The sequence below is a fragment of the Fundulus heteroclitus genome, chromosome 10 (genome assembly GCF_011125445.2).
Source record: "Fundulus heteroclitus isolate FHET01 chromosome 10, MU-UCD_Fhet_4.1, whole genome shotgun sequence".
Taxonomy (NCBI): domain Eukaryota; kingdom Metazoa; phylum Chordata; class Actinopteri; order Cyprinodontiformes; family Fundulidae; genus Fundulus; species Fundulus heteroclitus.
In genome coordinates this window covers 1988258-2006688 of record NC_046370.1, presented here as the reverse complement: position 1 = coordinate 2006688, position 18431 = coordinate 1988258, and the positions used below count along the sequence as shown (strand labels likewise).

General features: G+C 37.5%; 1 protein-coding gene across 1 annotated transcript; it reads left to right on the top strand.

Annotated features, from left to right (window-relative positions):
* The first annotated feature begins 8706 nt into the window (after window positions 1–8706).
* Window positions 8707–18230, top strand: LOC118564414 (spidroin-1-like). The gene is made up of 20 exons (XM_036142570.1): window positions 8707–8755; window positions 8844–8903; window positions 8986–9030; window positions 10803–10859; window positions 10973–11017; window positions 11113–11157; window positions 11558–11602; window positions 11690–11740; window positions 12331–12369; window positions 13486–13536; window positions 13650–13700; window positions 13840–13890; window positions 14865–14924; window positions 15012–15065; window positions 15143–15190; window positions 17253–17330; window positions 17421–17450; window positions 17530–17556; window positions 17644–17688; window positions 18220–18230. The coding sequence occupies exons 3-20, from the start codon at window positions 9006–9008 to the stop codon at window positions 18228–18230; spliced, it is 813 nt and encodes a 270-aa protein (XP_035998463.1). The 5' UTR covers window positions 8707–8755; window positions 8844–8903; window positions 8986–9005.
* The last annotated feature ends 201 nt before the right edge of the window (window positions 18231–18431 follow it).

Here is an 18431-nt window from a genome sequence, read left to right as displayed (position 1 = left end):
ATCGGGTTCTTTTTACTTTTACATGTTTAACCCTTTTTCTTTTTTTTTTTCTTTTTTTTTCACAAAATGACTCAAGGTGCCATCTGTTCCCTATATTAACGGCATCTTCAACAAAAAAAGTATTTTGACCTGGAAAAAAAAATACAAATTAAGAGGAGAAATTGAACTCCACAACGTAAAAAAGAGAAACTGCACTAGAGATCGAGTTGCTTCAAAAGGACGTTCAGAGTAAATTCTAATACACCATTTTACACATAGCAGTATTACTGACTTTACATAACTATCTCTTACTGCAGGCAAAAGATGACTTGCTGACTTTTCTTTATAAATAATTGTTTAAATAAAACGACAGGAACAAAGCATTATTTGTTTCGTCTCTTATTGAACATTAAAAAAAATGGTGTTCCACAATTCTGTCCCTTCCTCTGCCACTAGGTGGTCCAAGTGCGCTGGCTGGACACAGACTTCACTATCTCCTCCCCTACGATCTAATCCTGTTTACATGAAATAAGCCTGCTCGGGAGCAGGCTCAACTTTGCGCACATGTTGCTATGACAACAAGTCCGGGATGAGTTTCGAAGAACCAAACGATCCAAGATCATGCCAAATCGTCAACATTGAAATCCAGCTAACTGAGTAAGTGACGTACGAAGAACGGACCCCAGATGCAGCTACAATGAAATGAAAAATAAAAAAAAAAGGCTAAACATGCAAAATTGGAGAGTAGTAGGAGAATGTATCGGTGAGGTTTTGGAACTTCATAACCAATTTTATTTCAACTAAGTGAGCCAGTTTGGGTCCAGGGTTGGAACTTGGACATACTGATTTAAATTACAGGTCAGAGTGGGTTCTGGAGTGGATAGAGCAGAAAATATGCGTCTGGTACTGCCCCCCAAACCTTGACGAGTATGTGCTAAACATGGACATTTAAGAAAAAGCCTTTAATGGGGAAATTTGGGTGTGACAGAGGCAAACAGTTAAAATTATTAGCAATGAAAAAAAAGAACAAACCTGTCAAATCTAAAGTTGGCGCTGAAGATGGAAGTAAATGGAGTAAATATTGCACAGTGGGGGGAAATTAACTCCAGCCTGTTTTATATAACACACAATAACAATATGCACAATAGTGCAGCAGCATCCCTAGCTAAGGCAAGTTATTTACATCCATCTTAAGTTGACTCTCAGCGCTCCAAAATACTCATTTCACAATGTTATCACAGGACGCAGGAGTTGTGACACGTGCTGAAACCAGTCCTGAAGGGAGTCGCTATCATGAGTTTATTGTTCATGGAACCTTGTATCTGTTTTGAGTCGTCCCAAAAATTCTTCCTGAAGCACAAATGGAGATCCTGTGAGTTTGTGGTTCTGTTTTCAGGCCAGTTGTGCATGGCAGCATTAGAACGGGAGAGAAAACACCAGGACTATATAAAAAATACCACTTATCAGTCAGGCGTGCTCTGCGCTACCTTCATCTATGCCAGGGCTCAGCAACCTTTACAACCTGCAGAGCCATTTTTGAACCACAAAAGTTACCTCTTTGAAAACCAGAGTTTGTTTTTATAGTATATTATAGGAAATTTGTTTAAATTTTTTTTAATTAAAGATCAAGTTTTATTTAAACCAACAGTATTTTATGTTTGGGTCGAATGCATTTCCTTCAACTGGACATTTGATTTTTATAGCAAATGGCATCAAAATGATAAAAAAGCAAGTTGTTTGCAACCTACTGACAAAAAGATACTTAATTTATCTATAGTAAAATATTCTATACACCATTAGTTTCTTTCTTTCTGGAAATGTTATGCATATATTGCAGAACTAAATGCATCCTAAAGCTAGCAATTTTAAATTATCTTTACATTTAAAAACATTGACCAATTTCTCTCCCCCCCGGCATTTTTGTTAAGAGCTAAAGCTGAAGACCCCTGATTTCTCAACTGAGAAATTTTGTCTTCACAAACTCTTCACTGCCATGAAGGGTAGAAGATGGTAGGTGGTGACAGAAGGAAGGGCTCATCCAGGGTTGAGTTGGCAGATTTAACCAAATATCAGCCGAACGCTGACACAGATGTACAAACATGGACACGGGTGTTCAGGGAATCCTTTTTGGGAAAAATTTCCATGTTCCAGCGGTCCGGTCATCGCCTCAAAGCAAAGCCGACGGTTTCACGAGTCAGTTCCCCACACAATGGGTTTGATGTCAACGTTGGATATTCGTGAGGATTTTCTATGATTGAGAAAGCATCTCATTGTCTTTGGTATCTTCCTGGTTGCTGTGAAGGTTCGTCTGCGGCCCAAAGCAGGCAGAAAAGCTCTCGTCTTCCGGCATTTATCCCCGTCAACCAGAGCGCAATGCCAAGGACGAATCTTTAACGAGAATCTTGGACACAATGACATAAAATGGTTCTTAACTTCTAACAATGATTATGATTGACAAATAAAATGTGTCCCTTCCATGCTTTTCTTATTCTGCGAAGGTGAGAAAAAAATGCAATGAGGTTTTTTCCTTCCTGGTCGTGTCTCATCCTGCCCACTGTTAGCTGGAAATGAACTTGTCTGAAGTTTTTCATAAACTGAACATGCAGAGAGATCAAAAGCGGCTCAATCGGCGAGGATTTGAGACGCGTATTTGTTGCCAGGTGGTCCAGAGCTGGACAGACGATTGTTGAGTCTGTTTAGATGCCAAGTATGTGAGAGGTCTTGTTGGACGGGGGAGTGAGACATTAACCCCTGCTTGACCTCATAAGAACAGGATTTGGGCTTCATGTGAGGAATCTGTGTGAAAGGTGAGACATCTTTCCCGTTTTTAACCTACTTTTAGCTTTAAACGCACAAAAGGACAACTCAAAACTCCATGTCGGTACCCTAGAAAACGCACAGATTGAAATAAGCTTGGGTTGGTCCAGCAGGAAAATCATCCCCAACACATCTAGACTGGTTCTGGAAACGATGAAGGACACTAATACTGAGCTTCTAGAATTACGTTTCCGAAGCCTTGAACTTAACCTGATTGAACATTTGTGCAATGTGCCTAAACAACCAGTCGGCTGAAATAAACTCTAACAATGAAGAAACGTCTTCAATTATCGGTCTTGACAATAAAAACTTGCCGTTAAATGTGAGTGAGGGAGTAGGTTTATGGAGAAAATCACCTTTGCATGGATAACTTCAATCAGGATGTTTAATTTAAAAGGGTAGCATAAATAAATGGAGGTCTGAAGTGTTAAAGATAAGCCAAGTCGTCCCTCATTCTATTTTTTATTTTTTTATTTTTATTTATCCTTTATTTAACCAGGTTATACCCATTGAGAATAAAAATCTCTTTTGCAAGGGAGACCTGGCCAAGATAGGCATCAAAATTACATCACATCATTACATACGTACAAAGACACACACAAGAAAAGCCAAATATGCACTTACAATAAAAATCTCATTTAAAACATTGACATGTGAGGGAGTCCAACTCAAAGCATCTCATTTTCAGCTTAAAAATACTCAAAGGAACCAATTTACTAAGTTTCAAGTTGTTTTGCAGCAAATTCCACATAGAGGGAGCAGAGTATGCAAAGGCCTTTTTACCCAGCTCAGTACTGACACATGGGACAAAAAAACAAGACAACAGCCTGAGAACGGAGAGAGTAATGACCAGTACTTTTTTTCATAAGAAGTGAACATAAATAAGATGGAAGCGCACCAAGAATAGCCTTATATATAAATGTATACCAATGACAAAGCCTCGTCCAGCATTCGTCCAACAATGACCTCATTTCATCGGTCTGACTGCCGTCTGTGAACTGGTGATGGATTTTAAGTGGCCGGTTGTCCCATGTGTGTGTTTGTTGTCCTTGAATGCATCTCACACCAAGCAGGGGAGGATCTGGAGAGGACGGACTCCCCCCCTGGACCAGACATATTATATGAGACCCTCGCAGACTGGGTACAGCTCCCACTTTTCCACCTCCTTAATCTCCTGCTGGGGCCTAAACTCGTCTCGTTCTGTCCAGGTCCACCATGGCGGGTCGGCTTGTCCTTCAAGGAGTACTGGTGCTTTGGTTGGTGCAGGCAGCACACACAGGGGGTGAGTTTCTGACACGCAGACAGGAAAGTAACTTTTTTTTTTTTTTTATGACAGTAAATATATGTTAAAACTGTGACAATGTGAAGATTATGCAAAAGGTTTGGGCTCCCTGGGTGATGGAGGATTACCCAGGGTGCCCAGGAACGTAATGGAGGATATTTTCAGAATGCAACGCTTCTTTTGGTTTTAATTACCACCATTTCATAGACTTTACACGGGGAGTGCAAAATTAAAGCAGCACCCAGATGAATTTTCTTCGGCAGTTTGCAGCTTTTTCTTCGTTTTCCTTGCAACAAGTTTCCAGATCAGTCAGATTTTTGGACCACGTTCAGCACAAAACCCTTGAGACGGTCCATTTCAGACTCGAGGATCTTTACACGGTGTAATAATTATGCATGCATTAATTTTATCACAGATGTGGAGATGTTCCGCTTTCTCCACACATTTGCCTACGCTGCGTATAAATTACAATGATTAGTCTTCTGAAGACGTTTATCTCCAAACGTGTTCATGCAAATTATTTTCTGATTTTTGAAAAAGGGTCAAAAGGCCATGAGAAGACATTTGATGCTGTCATGATATTTTACAAGCGGTTTTCCGATAATCTCTTTTTGCTCATTCAGTCTCCAAACCTCACGTTCTCTTCTATTTTTACAGGTCGACTTAAAGCTACTTTTTGATCCATTTTCTTTTTTCTTTCTTAACTCTGATGTGGGAAGATGGACAAATTTAACACGTAGAATCAGAAACACAGATTTAATGTTTTCAGATGTTTTTAACCCTCACATTCACTCTTCCTGTAATTAAGAAATTGTTCACCAAACTAAACAAAAACACAGTCCAAGTGGCTCAAACTGCAGAAAAAGTGGCATTTAATGTGTAACTTTACGCCTTTATGCTCCCCTTGTATTCATGTCTACGACACTTTTTTTATTTGCACATGTTGGTTTCATCAGTTCATTTACAATCGTCTTCGTTTTTCTGTGAAAGTGAGAAATGAAAACCATGAAACATGAAGCCTTTTGCTTTGGTCAGATTTATTTCTACCACCTTGTCAAAGTAACTGTGAACTTCCCGGCTGAACGGATTATAGTGTCGGGGTGAAATGTGTTTGCACTTGTTGTAGCGAGAAGGTGAAATCCTCGGTGTGAGTTATGAGCTGACTTTCAGGATGGAAATGATGCAGTTAGCTGCTCTGTTAGCCTTTGCCAGCCTCTATATTTAATTTACTAGGATTCTGTTTCATAAACCAACACAAAGTAGGGCGTAATTCTTAACTAAGGGGAAATATTACAAATTTTTTAATGCTTGTCTTGGAGAGTTGGCCCCGTTTATATGGCTGAAATCAAGAGCAACACACAGATCTGGCCTTGCAGACTCTTTGATGGCTTTTAACCTTAGACCTATTTGACTTACTATATTATTATTTTTTTTGTCCAGAAACCAACGCAACAGTGTGCAATGACAGATAAACTTCTTATCATATTTTATGGAAGCTTACCAAAAAGAAATCCGATCATTAAAGAAAACTGGCAGCTACAACTGCAGGGCAATGTGGTTCGACGACGCATATATGCACCCCACACAACAAATAAACAAGTTTATTTGTTGGAAAAAATAATCTGAAAACACTGCATCATTTATCTTTCCGCTACAGAAATAAAGTATGTGATATTTTGCACCGGTCCATCCCATAAAAATCCTAATAAAATACACAAACCAAAAAAAAATTGTAAAACATGTGAGCGCTCATAACATCATAAATGTTTATATCTTGCTGCTGAAAACTACTTTTAACCCATTACAGTGACCTCACTGCAAAAAGGGAACTAAAAGTAAGTCAAATTTTCTAGAAATGTGTCTAATTTTCATTGATTTGAGCAGGTAAATTAGACTATTTGCCAGTGGGATTAGTAGTTCTACCCCTAAAATAAGATAATTAAGTATTCTGCACTTGGAAAATGATGATGGAGATGTATTGTTCCTACTTTAAGTGCAAAAATCTTATTCCATTGGCAAATAATCTTATTTACCTGCTTAAATCAAGAAAAAATGCACTCATTTCAAGAAAAATTTACTTAATTTTAGTTCCCTTTTTGTAGTGCTCAGATAGAGCGTTTCCCTAACGACCCCGGGGTCTGAGTTAATGATGCAGTTTAATGATTTCAACCAAAAATAAAAAAAAACAGGAAACAAGCACTGCTGGTGCATTTTTTTCATTTTTTCTTTATCAATAAACTGAGAACACTGCAAAAACAGATCTAAAAATAAGTCAAATGTTTTTAAAGTTAGTGTATTTATCCTTGATTTGAGCAGGTAAATAAAATTATCTGCCAATGGAATGAGTATTTTGACCCCTAAAATAAGATAATTAGACATCCTGCACTGGAAATAAGATGATGGAGATGAATTGTTAAAAAATCTTATTCCATTGGCAAATCATCGTATTTACCTGCTCAAATCAAGGACAAATACACTAACTTTAAGAACATTTATCTTATTTTTAGTTCCGTTTTTGCAGTGAAGCCAGCGGTGAGACAGCAGCGAGGAATGCGACAAATGTCTTCCAGGGGGTCGGGTTTGTCTGCCAAATTTCAAACAGTCATGTCAGAAAACCGAAATCTGAGCGAGACGATCCGTGAAGCTCAGTGTGACCAGCGCCTCTACAAGGTTTTAGTTTCACTTGTGAAACTAACTTGGTTCACTTGCTGCAGTTTGTGCAATCACTGGCAGTTTGGCTTCAGTGGCAACGGAAGTCTAAATCTAACATCCATGTGTGAGAGGAGGACGGTTCCACTGATCTTTGGCAGCCGCTCCAATAACTACTCTCAAGGGTTCGCTAAAATGTTTGTCCAAGAAACAACTCCTCTGCAAAGACTTTAATTAATACTGTAATTATACCTCATCTATCGTTTTTAACTAAACATCTAATTCCCCAGAGGTGCAACTGCAAGCTCCCTTTTTTAAATGACGGACTGCGCTGATGTTGTTAATGATGACGCAGATGTTTGCACAGCAGGATTGTATCTGTAACGTGTAGATCAGGGGTGTCCAAAGTGTGGCCCTCCAACTGAATTTCAAGAGAGATTTGGTCGATCGGCGCTGCTAGCTTTTTGCAGATGGAAGCTTTTTATTTGTAATAAGGGTACATTTATTATAGGCAAGTTAAAACCTTACTATTGAATGTCTAACTCAGGGGTCTGCAACCTGTGGCTCTGGAGCCGCAAGTGGCTCTTTGGACCTTCCACAGTGGCTCTTAATAACTTTGGCTACAAATAATATTTTATTATGGTATTTAAATGTAGTAATGATAATAAATACAGGTTTTAGTAACTTTTTCTTGGAATAATTGCTTTTAATTTTCACAACAGAATGATGCTAAAAGTGCCAGTAATATTTAATTTTAAATCAATATTTTTTTCATTGTGTTGGAAACTGATTTTTTTTTTTTTACATCATCCACAAATATCAACATCCCATCCATCCTATTTTTTCAAACCTCAAAATAGACATAAAATGGTATTTCTTTAACGATGACAACATATTTCCTACAGTAGATCTTTATCACAAATTATAACTTGTCTTTTTTTCAAAACCCACACAACATTTGCGGCTCTGAACGAGTTTAATTCAAGTGGACTGTAGGCAAAATGGCTCTTTTGACTGTAAACGTTGCAGACCCCTGGTCTAACTGAATGTTCAGTACAACTTAAAACATGTATCTTTTGATAAGCACTCTTTTTGTGTTTGCTTAAATTTCATAGTAAATAGGATGACTTTTACTCAAATGCAGACATTAAAATCTGATTGGAATTTATTTAATAAAATAAACAGTTTCTTATAATGATCACATTTTGTTGGGCTGGGTTAGTATTTTTGGTCATGTTATTTATTTTTATTCACCTTTTGGCCCTTGAGCGCTTTCGATGTAACAATTTTGGCCCAATAGCCAAAAGGTTGGGACACCGCTGCTGTAGATCCTTGCATTTAAAAAAATTACAAAGACGGAACGATTTAAAGGCATCAGCCAGAGCAAATGCTGTGATTTCACCATCATTAACGCCCTTAACCTGGATCTGCACAGGTCTTCCATTTCAATAGTCTACACTTTAAAGCCTTTTCCGTCTTTTCAGTCAGTGTTGAACTTTGGAGCATAAAACACTTACGTAGTTTCGTGCTTGCACCCTATTTGTTCCACAAATGATGAAAAAGAACCTAAAACGGTGCAAAGGTTGTGAAAATGCAAAGAGTTCCTATTTTATCTGTTTTTCTGAGAGCTCATGCTGCCGCCTGGAGCATTATTGGCTCTGACCAAGCAGCTAAAGCATCTTTGTTGGCCCATTTGTAAGGCAATTGTCGAAGTGCAGAACTAAATCTAACCACAAGCAAGCAGAAAGTAGATCGCAGATATTAAAAGGATGCAAAAGCCACATTTTGATTTAATCATGTTGTGATGTTTAAGGTTATGGCGCCTCATATGGAGCCTCCACCGGACAAGGACCTCAACCTAACGGTGACCTCCTCAGTTTTTTTGCTTTTTAAAGTAGATGGTCTCATCTTTTATTGATCTACTCAACAGAACATAGATTTTATTCAACCAGTCATGATTTCTGACGCTTTCAGGAAACGTACCTCAGCGCGGGGGAAGAGCGGGATCGTTCCTGATCCCATCTAAAGGTAAAGAAGAGCTGCTAGATTCAGCTTTAAGCTCAAACATTTCACTACTTTAAGACCTGTTCTTTTTTTATATATATATATATATAAGGTGTTGGCCGGACGTCGGGACAGCAAAACGGATATGTCGGGTATCCTACTAAAGGAACGGGTCAGTGATCATGCTATGTGAACATTTTATTGCTTTGTTTTATCGTTAAATGCCTTAAAGATTAACTTTTTTGTTGTTTAAGGTTCTGGAGCAGTTGCTGGGATGAACAAAGGAGCTGGAATGAATGGTAAATTTACTGTGTTCAGTCTGTAAAGTCAGAATAAAACACAATCTGCTTTGATGAGATGATTATCCAGGATGGAGGAAGATTAAAACGATTCAAAGGCTACATACGTCTGAAATGTATCATCCCTCATGAAAAAGCCTGAAAGTGATCATTTGTTGTGTGTCTCATTCTTTAATAATAATAATAACAATACTATATTTTATTTTAAGGCACATTTCAAGTCACTCAAGGTCACCAAGAAACAAAAAGACAATATAAGACCAATTAATATACAAAGTCATCTTTATTTATAAAGCACTTAAAAAAAGCCAACAGCTGAAACAAAGTGCTGTACATTGCTCCAAGTTAAAACACATCAATTAAAAAAATAGATAAATAAAATAAGATAATGCATGGGAACGCTTAAAAGAAACAATAAAACCAATTTAAAATGAAAACTAAGTCTTGCTAGTGGTAAATGCCAAAAAATTGTAGAAATGTTGGTTTGATAAATAATGAGATCAGACAGAATCAGCAGGTTTGCAGAAGTGAGCTTTGAGATGAAATCTAAATGAGGAAAGAATCTTTAAACCTTTTCAGCAGGAGATCTCCAAACTTATTGTCACAAATTCTTTTTAAACTAAAATCACAAAAATTGTACATTGTGATTATTGTTATTATTATCTACTCAAAAATAACTTAAGCATGCAACATTTAGCTAAACAAAGAACGCTGTCAGATTTATTTTAGGAAAGCAACATTTAAATCATAGTAGAACCCATAGAAAAGGGTTTTGCACATTTGCCTCATTAAAAGAAACACATCCAGTTTGCAAACTTTATCGAATTGATAAAAACAAGCCTGAATTTCGTGTATTGTCAGCAATAGGAGCAGATTTTGGGTCAAGGACCTTTTCCCAGGACACCGCTAGTTTCCTGGGGCTATTCTTTCACCAATTAGTGAAATATTTTAGTCATCATCCAAATTAAGCTGCTTTTGAGCTCACATTTTCTGTTGACTTAAATTTGTTCCACTTTTAAATTTAAATTCACATAAATAGTACTGCTTTGGAATGTATAAAGCAAATAGAAGGTGTAATGCTATAAAGGTTTGGAGGAAATCAGGTCCCAGGGTGTTATAACTCAAATAAATCTTCATGAACTTGATGTCATTGTCTCGTTTTTCTCCTCACCCAATGAACCCCGGGTCACCTGACCCACAAAGTTCAATGCTCTATACACGGCCAGTGATTCTCCCCAACTAATAAAATAAATATTAGCTCAATAAAGCAAAGAAGAAAGCCAGCTGCTCCAAGCATTCACCAGGCTGAAGTGAGTGAATCTTCATCAGCGCAGACAAAGCGTCTGCATAGCATACCATGTCATTAGGAAGGATTATGATTCAATTAGTCCGATCACATTTGTATAAAATTAAGTTTAATTTGATAGATACACTATGTATGGTAAAGCTAAGTTGTGACGCTCTTGCCAAAGAATTTTCTGGCATTTTCCAAAGAAATCTGTGGCGGTCTAATTTCGCTGGAGATCGCATCACATGCTGAGGTATTGTGCTGTGTGTCTGGAAAACAGCTGCAACAAAGGAACACAAGGCAGATGTACAATACTGTGATGGGACTATCAGCTTTCATCCAAATAAAACCATCCATTGCCTCCGTACTGGTGAACTATCAGTTATCTGACTAAACCAGCCTTAACTCCTATACTTTCCAAATAAGACTTACTGTTTACCAGTTGTTTTAATATAATTATGTTTGCATTGGGCTTCTATTTTAGGTGGAAATCAAGCTGCTTTATCTACTAGACCTGGAGCCATGACTAACGGTCCATATGGTGAATGGGATACTTTCCTTCAGTTTTAGATCCTTCAGATCGACCCGAATAAAGCAAAACATTCACTTAAAAATCAACATAGACAATGGAATAATTAACTTTATTCACTGCAGGATATGGACCCCAAGCCGGCCCAGCAATTGGACAACAGCTGAAAGGTGGGGTGATTGTGGCACCTTACATGTGAATAACTGTCCAAACTCACAACTGTGTCAACTAATCCTAGTTTTTTTGTTGTTTGTTGTTGTTTTAGGTTACGCAAATCAGGCTGCTTCTTATGGAGGACAAGGAACTAAAGGTATTTCTTTTAAAGGTTTGACATGTGTCACAGGATATTTTCCAAGCAACTCTACGCTCCAACTCATTCAATACAAACTGCTTTGTTCTTTAAAAGAAACATTTCCTGCAATTATCAGTACCGGCATTCATTAATCACTTAAAGATGTTAAAATATTTTATGGGAACCACTGGACGAGGTTAAAAGATGTTAATATTGTCTAATTCATACGACAAGTGCTGCTTTTTACTAGTCTTGGATTTGTTTCCTCTCCAGGACAAAATCTGTCTGTTTTACCTGGAAGAAATGGTGCCGCTAATGGTGGACATAGATTTTCTGTCTCTGTGGTGGAAATATTTAAGGTCCTTTATCAACACCTGCAAAGAATTTATTTATTCATTATTTTCTCCTTTTCTTGCAGGATATGGGGTCAAAGCCGGACCAGCAAATCTACAAAATGCGAAAGGTTGTACGACCTGTAGATGTGGTTAAGAGTGGCCCTTGGGCTTAAATATTACAGTTTATAAGAGTTTATAGTTGCGTCTGCTTCCAGGTAACGGTGCTGCAGCTGCTTCACAAAATGGATTTGGAACCCAAGGCAATGGTATCACAAACACTTTTACACTTTCCTAACACTTATTTGGCTGTTTGTAATCTATGGTATATGTGGGTTTTACAAGTTTTAGGAAAAGAGGCTAAAAGTACCACTGGAAGGACGGGGGGGGTATTTCAAGCAAAACTGTTATTTCAGTGGAAAAAGATCAAGACTTGGGTTAAGACCCATTGTAGTTTTTCTTCTGTGGTTGTGCAGATGACAAAAACAACAATTTTTCATTGTTTCATTTGTTTTGTTTTATGTCTAGTGACAAATATTACAGAATTTGTTGTCCTGTTTTCCTTTTACTGTTCTGAAAAGTCTCTAGTTTTGTATTCAGGACTTATATATATATAAGTGTATGTATATATATATATATATATATATATATATATATATATATATATATATATATATATATATATATATAATCTTACTTAAAGATATGGAAAACTGGTAAAATAAGAGCTGGGGGGCAACAATAACGAGGAATTCAGACCAAAGTTACATTTTATAAAGGCAACAGCTGAATGATTTAAATGTGAAAAGGAAAGCCTGATATGTCCCCTTTAAGACATTAAAATTGTTGTTTTTTGCAGGATTTGGGGTTATTTCTGGACCAACCACCGGAATCAAAGGTAGTACCAGTTATTAAAGCCACACACACGGTTCCTTTAAAGAACATGTTATAAGTCAAGTCAGGTTTATTTGTAGCACGTTTCAGCAGCAAAGTGCTTTACATCATGAAAAGATAAAAAAAAACATCATAAACACATTGAAACAGTTCCAGTAACAAACATTAAATCGTATCGTTGAAAACATCAAATACGTTGGTCAGTGTTCCTGTTATTATGGCTGAAAGCAACTCTAAACAGGTGGTTTTATTTAAAGGAACTCGGTGTTTCAGCTGATTTCCAGTTTTCTGGAAGTTTGTTCCGAGTTTGAGGAGCATAGAAGCAGAATGCTACTTCTCCATGTCTGGTTCTGGTTCTGCAGAGTAGACCAGAACCAGAACGTCTAAGTGGTCTGGAGGGTTGATACAGCAATAGCAAGCCGTTCAGGGATTTATAGACTAACAGAAGTATTTTAAAGTCTATTTCCTGAGCTACAGGGATCCTGTGTAAGGACTTTAGAACTGGGGTGATGTTCTCTACTTTCTTAGTCTTAGTGAGGATGCAGGCAGCAGCGTTCTGAATCAGCTGCAGCTGTCCGGTTAATTTTTTTTTGGGCTGACCTGTGAAAACACCGTTGTAGTAATCAGTGTGACTAAAGATAAACATGTGGATGAGTTTCTCTAGATCTCGTTGGGACATCGGTCCTTTAATCCTTCAAATGTTCTTCAGGTGCTAGAAGGCTGACTTTGTGACAGTCTTTATGTGTCCTTGAAGGTTCAGGTCTGAGTCTATCTCTACACCCAGATTTCAGGCCTGTAATGATATGTGAAAAGATTATCCCTATTGGAAATAAAGACCATCTGTTGCAGCTTGAGCTGGCAGATATGTAGGCCAAGTAAAAAAAAGGGCATCTGTATATCTGCACCGTGGTTTCAGATTTTCATTTACACGCAAAACCACAGAACTGATCCAAGAGTGCTTTCACTGTTAAATAAAAGCAAAGAGTGTATATATAGTACCTTCTTTAAAAGGCTTCATCAAGTTGAGAAACACGGTTAAACGGAAGCTCAAAGCGAGGAGTAAAATATTTGCCAGTCAGTGACAGACACAACTTGTCTAATTGCTTTGTCTTCATTGCAGGTTACGGTGCTCATGCTGGGGCGCATGGTGGTCAAAGAGATAAAGGCAATGGTATAAGAAATGTATTTTATATCAACTCAGATTATTAAATGTTTTTCTTATGATAAAAGCATAAAAAAGTCCTTAAATAAATTCACGTACAACGAAAAATGCTGCTGTTTCAGGCTACAGGGCTCAAGTCGGCAGATATGGAGGACAAGGCACTAAAGGCAACGGTATTTGAGTTATTATTTCTGTTTGGTGCCAGTGCTGAGTGCATTAGTATTAAACTCTCTTGCAAAAATCACTTTAATAGATAGTTTAGTATTCAGATCTAAATACTGCTAAATTATAAATGCATTCATCATTCCCCAGGTCAAGGACTTGTAGCCGGAGCATCCAGAGGCAACGGAGCACGGCCAGATGGTAAGAAATGTGAAAAGCACATCTCACCTATCCTTTCCTCCTTGTGCATCACATATCTAATTTTAAAATCCTAAACCACGGGTGTCAAACTCATTTTTATATTGGGCCGCTTTGGCATCATGACGTCATTAAAAGTGTGTCGTTACGTGTCATCTGTATAGATGACACGTAACATAATCACAGTAACATAAAATTAGCAACCAGATGCCCAATTTAAACAGTTTATCTGCAAAAAACAAAGTTGTTATTAGGGTGAGTTACACTTTAAACTCATCATTCTGCATCGCTTTTACTCATTTTGGATATTTCTGGGTCGTTTTAATGTGTTGTGGGAAAAGCTGACATCTAGTGGCAGAATGCTGTTACTACACAGTTAAAACATTCACTACAGGAGGCACAGTTTCAGCCACTTTATACACTTTAAAAGGATATATGCCTGTACTTTATGACATGATATGCCTTTTTTGGCTCATGAGGGCCACATATATTGCCTTGACGGACCTGATTTTGCCTCCGGGCTTTGAGTTTGACACATGTGCCCTAACCTAACCCTTAAAAATACCTTAATGGTCCTGCTCCTCTCTGCTCTAGCTCAGCAGAACAGCCGCTTTACGTATTACAAAAACTAGGAGGAAAGTTTAGGATATTTTGAGTCTCTTTTAAAAAGTCATATGTTTTCAGTTGAAATTATCTTTTTATTGTGAATGAATGGTTGAAAGTTTATTTTGAACAATAACACGAGAGATAAATGTGCAGAAATAAGTTTGAAATCAGAAATCAGTTGGTTTCTCTTCTATGTTATAAATGCTTTAATATGCTTTAAAATCAGTGTTATGCCTTTTAAGGTACTTTGGGTAAACGTGCTGCTTTTTAAACCTGCTTTATAAATAAATTGGATACGATTTCTTCATAAATCATGTTTTTTTTTTTGCCTGCTCGATGTGTACCTTTAAGCATGGACGCTTATTTAACAGGTCAGCGTGGACATGGAGAGAATCTGGTGAAGGGATATGGCCGACCCCATTATATGCCAGGTATTGTTGCTTAACTTTTGACCAGGAACTCAAAATCATGACTATGACAAAACTTTTACACGTGCTCTTCTGTCACCGGATGCCCAGCCAGAGGAACAGGACATTTCAGAGGTCCCCAACCTGGCATGAACCAAGCGAAGGGTCAGTGTTGTTAATTGCGCAGGGCTGAGCCAACCCATTAATCCCCTTATAAAAATGTTTTTTTTTTGTTCTTACAGCGTATGGCGGTAATGGTTATAATGGCTACAGAACCCCAGCGACTAAAGGTGAGGAGAATTTGACATAATCATATATCACTAATATCACTTTATATAACCCCTGAACCGTTCCATGTTTTGTCACCTTGCAACAACAAACCTGAATGTGTTTTATTGGGATGTTACTTTACAGACGAACAAAAAGGAGTGCAAACGGTGAAGTGGAAGGAAATTGATTTAGCTTTTTCTTTATTGTAAATAAAGATCCTTGTTGTTTCCAGCACCCCAGAGTCAAAACTTTGTAGAAACGTCTCTCCCTGCAGATACAGTGGTAGAATATCTCACGGCGTTCCTCCCCACAGCTTTCTTCGAGTAGATTGTTCCCTAGTTTTTCCTCACAAAGCAGCTGAAGAGCATTCAGATTTAACGGGAGTGTGTGTCAACATCACTTTTTAGTTATTGTCACAGATTCTCGGTTGGATTTCAGGCTGAACTTTGACTAGGCCATTCTGACCCGTGGATGTGTTTTTATCTAAACCGCTCCGTTGTGTCTCTGGTTGTGTGTCTGCGGTCACTCCATCCCAGAGGGTGAGCATCTGCTCCAGTCGTTTACAACATCTGGAAGGTTTTTCTTCCAGGATTGCTTTACCCTGTCCAGGTTTTCAGCTCTGACCAGATTCCCCGTCCCTGCTCAGGGAAAGCATCCCATATTATGCCTCTGCACCTTTTCATTTTTAGGGTTATGGGCAGTGTTAGGTTCTGCCCCTTCATTTTGCACGTAGACCAAGACGTTTGGATTTACTTGCATCAGACCAGAGCATCTTTTTCCACATATTAGGTGTGATCCTTGCATGGCTTGTGGTAAAATGCATAATGTTATTTGCTTCCTTTTAAAATTTTATCTTTTTTCTTCTTAAGTCTTCTATAAATGCCAGATTTGTTGACTTGTCCTATTGGCAGACACTCCCACCAGAGCTGCACTGCAAAAAGGGAACTAAAAGTAAGTAAAATGTTCTTGAAATTGTGGTATTTTTCCTTGATTTGAGCAGGTAAATAAGACTATTTGCACTTAAAATAAGAACAATTCATCTCCATCATCTTATTTCAAGTGCAGGATATCTAATTATCTTATTTTAGATATACTCATCCCATTGGCGAATAGTCTTATTTAGCTGCTCAAATAAAGGAAAAAGAAACACAATTTCAAGAAAATTTTACTTACTTTTAGTTCGCTTTTTGCAGTGTGGGGATCTATTCAACTCCTCCAGAGTTACAATGAGCCTCTTGGCTGCTTCTCTAACGTTCTCCTTACCCCGCCTGTCACTTTAAATGGGTCTTGGCAGGTTTGCACTTGCGCCATTGTCTTTCTGTTTTCAGATACTTGATTGGACAGAGCTTTAAACTTCTCCACAATGTTCTCCCTGAACCATACACTGCAAAAAACGGATCTAAAAATAAGTAAAATGTTCTTAAAATGTGTGTTTTGGTCCTTGATTTGAGCAGGTAAATAAGATGATCTGCCAATGGAATGAGTATTTTGACCCCTAAAATAAGATAATTAGACATCCTGCACTTGAAATAAGATGATGGAGATGAGTTGTTCCTATTTTAAGTGCAAAAGTCTTATTCCATTGGCAGATTGTCTTATTTACCTGCTCAAATCAAGGACAGATACACTAATTTTAAGAAAATATTACTTATTTTTAGTTCCATTTTTGCAGTGTATAGTGGGTTTCTTGGTCTTCTGATGCTCTTTGTTCAACTAACGATTTCTTAGAAACGACCTAGACCTTCAAAGAACAGCTGAATTTATACAAATTACACACAGGTGGACTCTATTCACTAATTATGTGACTTATAATCGCACTGGATTTTAATAAGGATTGTCAAAGTAAAGGTGGGCGAAAAACAATTGCGAGGCTTATTTTTCTTATAGTTTTAATCATAAAAAAACATTAATAATCAGAAATAATTTTTTCTTCCACTTCACAATCATGCACCACCACTGATCTAAATAGGTGTCCGGTGAAATCCATCAAATGTTTGTATTGGAACAGATCAAACAGTGACAAAAATTGAAGGTGTATAAATAGCTTTTCAAAGCATTTTTATGTCTAAAACACGATTAAAGGCTTCAATGGCGGTTATGGAGGCGCTGCTTTGGGTTCTGGACCTCGGTATGGAAATGGAGCGAAGGGACCAATGAAAGGTATAATCATCCTTTTGAGCAAAAACTACTTACTCAACCATGTTTCCATGTTTTTATGAGCAGCACAGTCTGATAATGTTAATATTTTAGGTTACGGCGCTTCAGCTGGTGCATCCAATGGTAAATATCACTTATGATTAAGTATATGACAAAACTTAAATACAGTGACACATTTTCTTAAATCATTATCCTGTAACAGGCCGTGCTGGAGTCAGATCACCAAATGGTCAGTTATTTTAAATATTTACTATCATCATTAGATAAACAGGGAAATATGCATTCTAAATCTGGTTGGCTGTGTAACTATATTCAGGTTATGGAAATCCAAGGACTGGAGCTGTTAAGGCAGCTAAAACAGGTGATTGTTCAACCACAGAGAAATATATGCAGTTTTTATTTCTATAATAAGGAAACAGTATAACATGTTTGCTCCTTAAATTGAGGATTTATTTCATAATTTCTTTATTATTTTACTCCTCATTTTCATTCCTGATGTTTTTGCATTTCATGTTTTTTTAAAGGATTTTCGAGTATCCTGAATGGTCATGGTCCCATGCCAAATGGTAAGGACTTTTTATATCTATCTATATCTATATCTATATATAGATATAAATACATATATGACTTTTTTCTCATTGCCTGACTCTAAATCAGAGTAAACATTTGTTGTTTAAGTTCGGTTAAGATTGACAAAATTAGTGATATTTGCTTAATGCCAGAGTAATTAGAGATTTCCTTCAGTTTCTTTAAATTCGGAAGCTTACACACATTTCATACTATTTTCTAGAATTGCCTCTGAAACTGCATGGCTTTGGTCCAGTGTTCTGGGCCTTTTTCCACAAGTGTCTCAGAACAGTTTTCTGTAATTTTGAACCATGGATTCTGGCAGAACTGCTGTAAGTCTGAGACTGTGGGTCATCGGTCAGTTGAAAACCAATTTGCTTTCATACTCCTACGCCTTGGCTGACATCTTGAGAGGTTTCTTCAATTTAAGTTATTTCCTCAGGATGTATTTTTTTGCTGTTTATGAAGAGCACTAGTCCCTCCTCTAGTTAAAAAAAAACAAAACCAAACAAAAAACAGCATGAATGCTGCCACTGC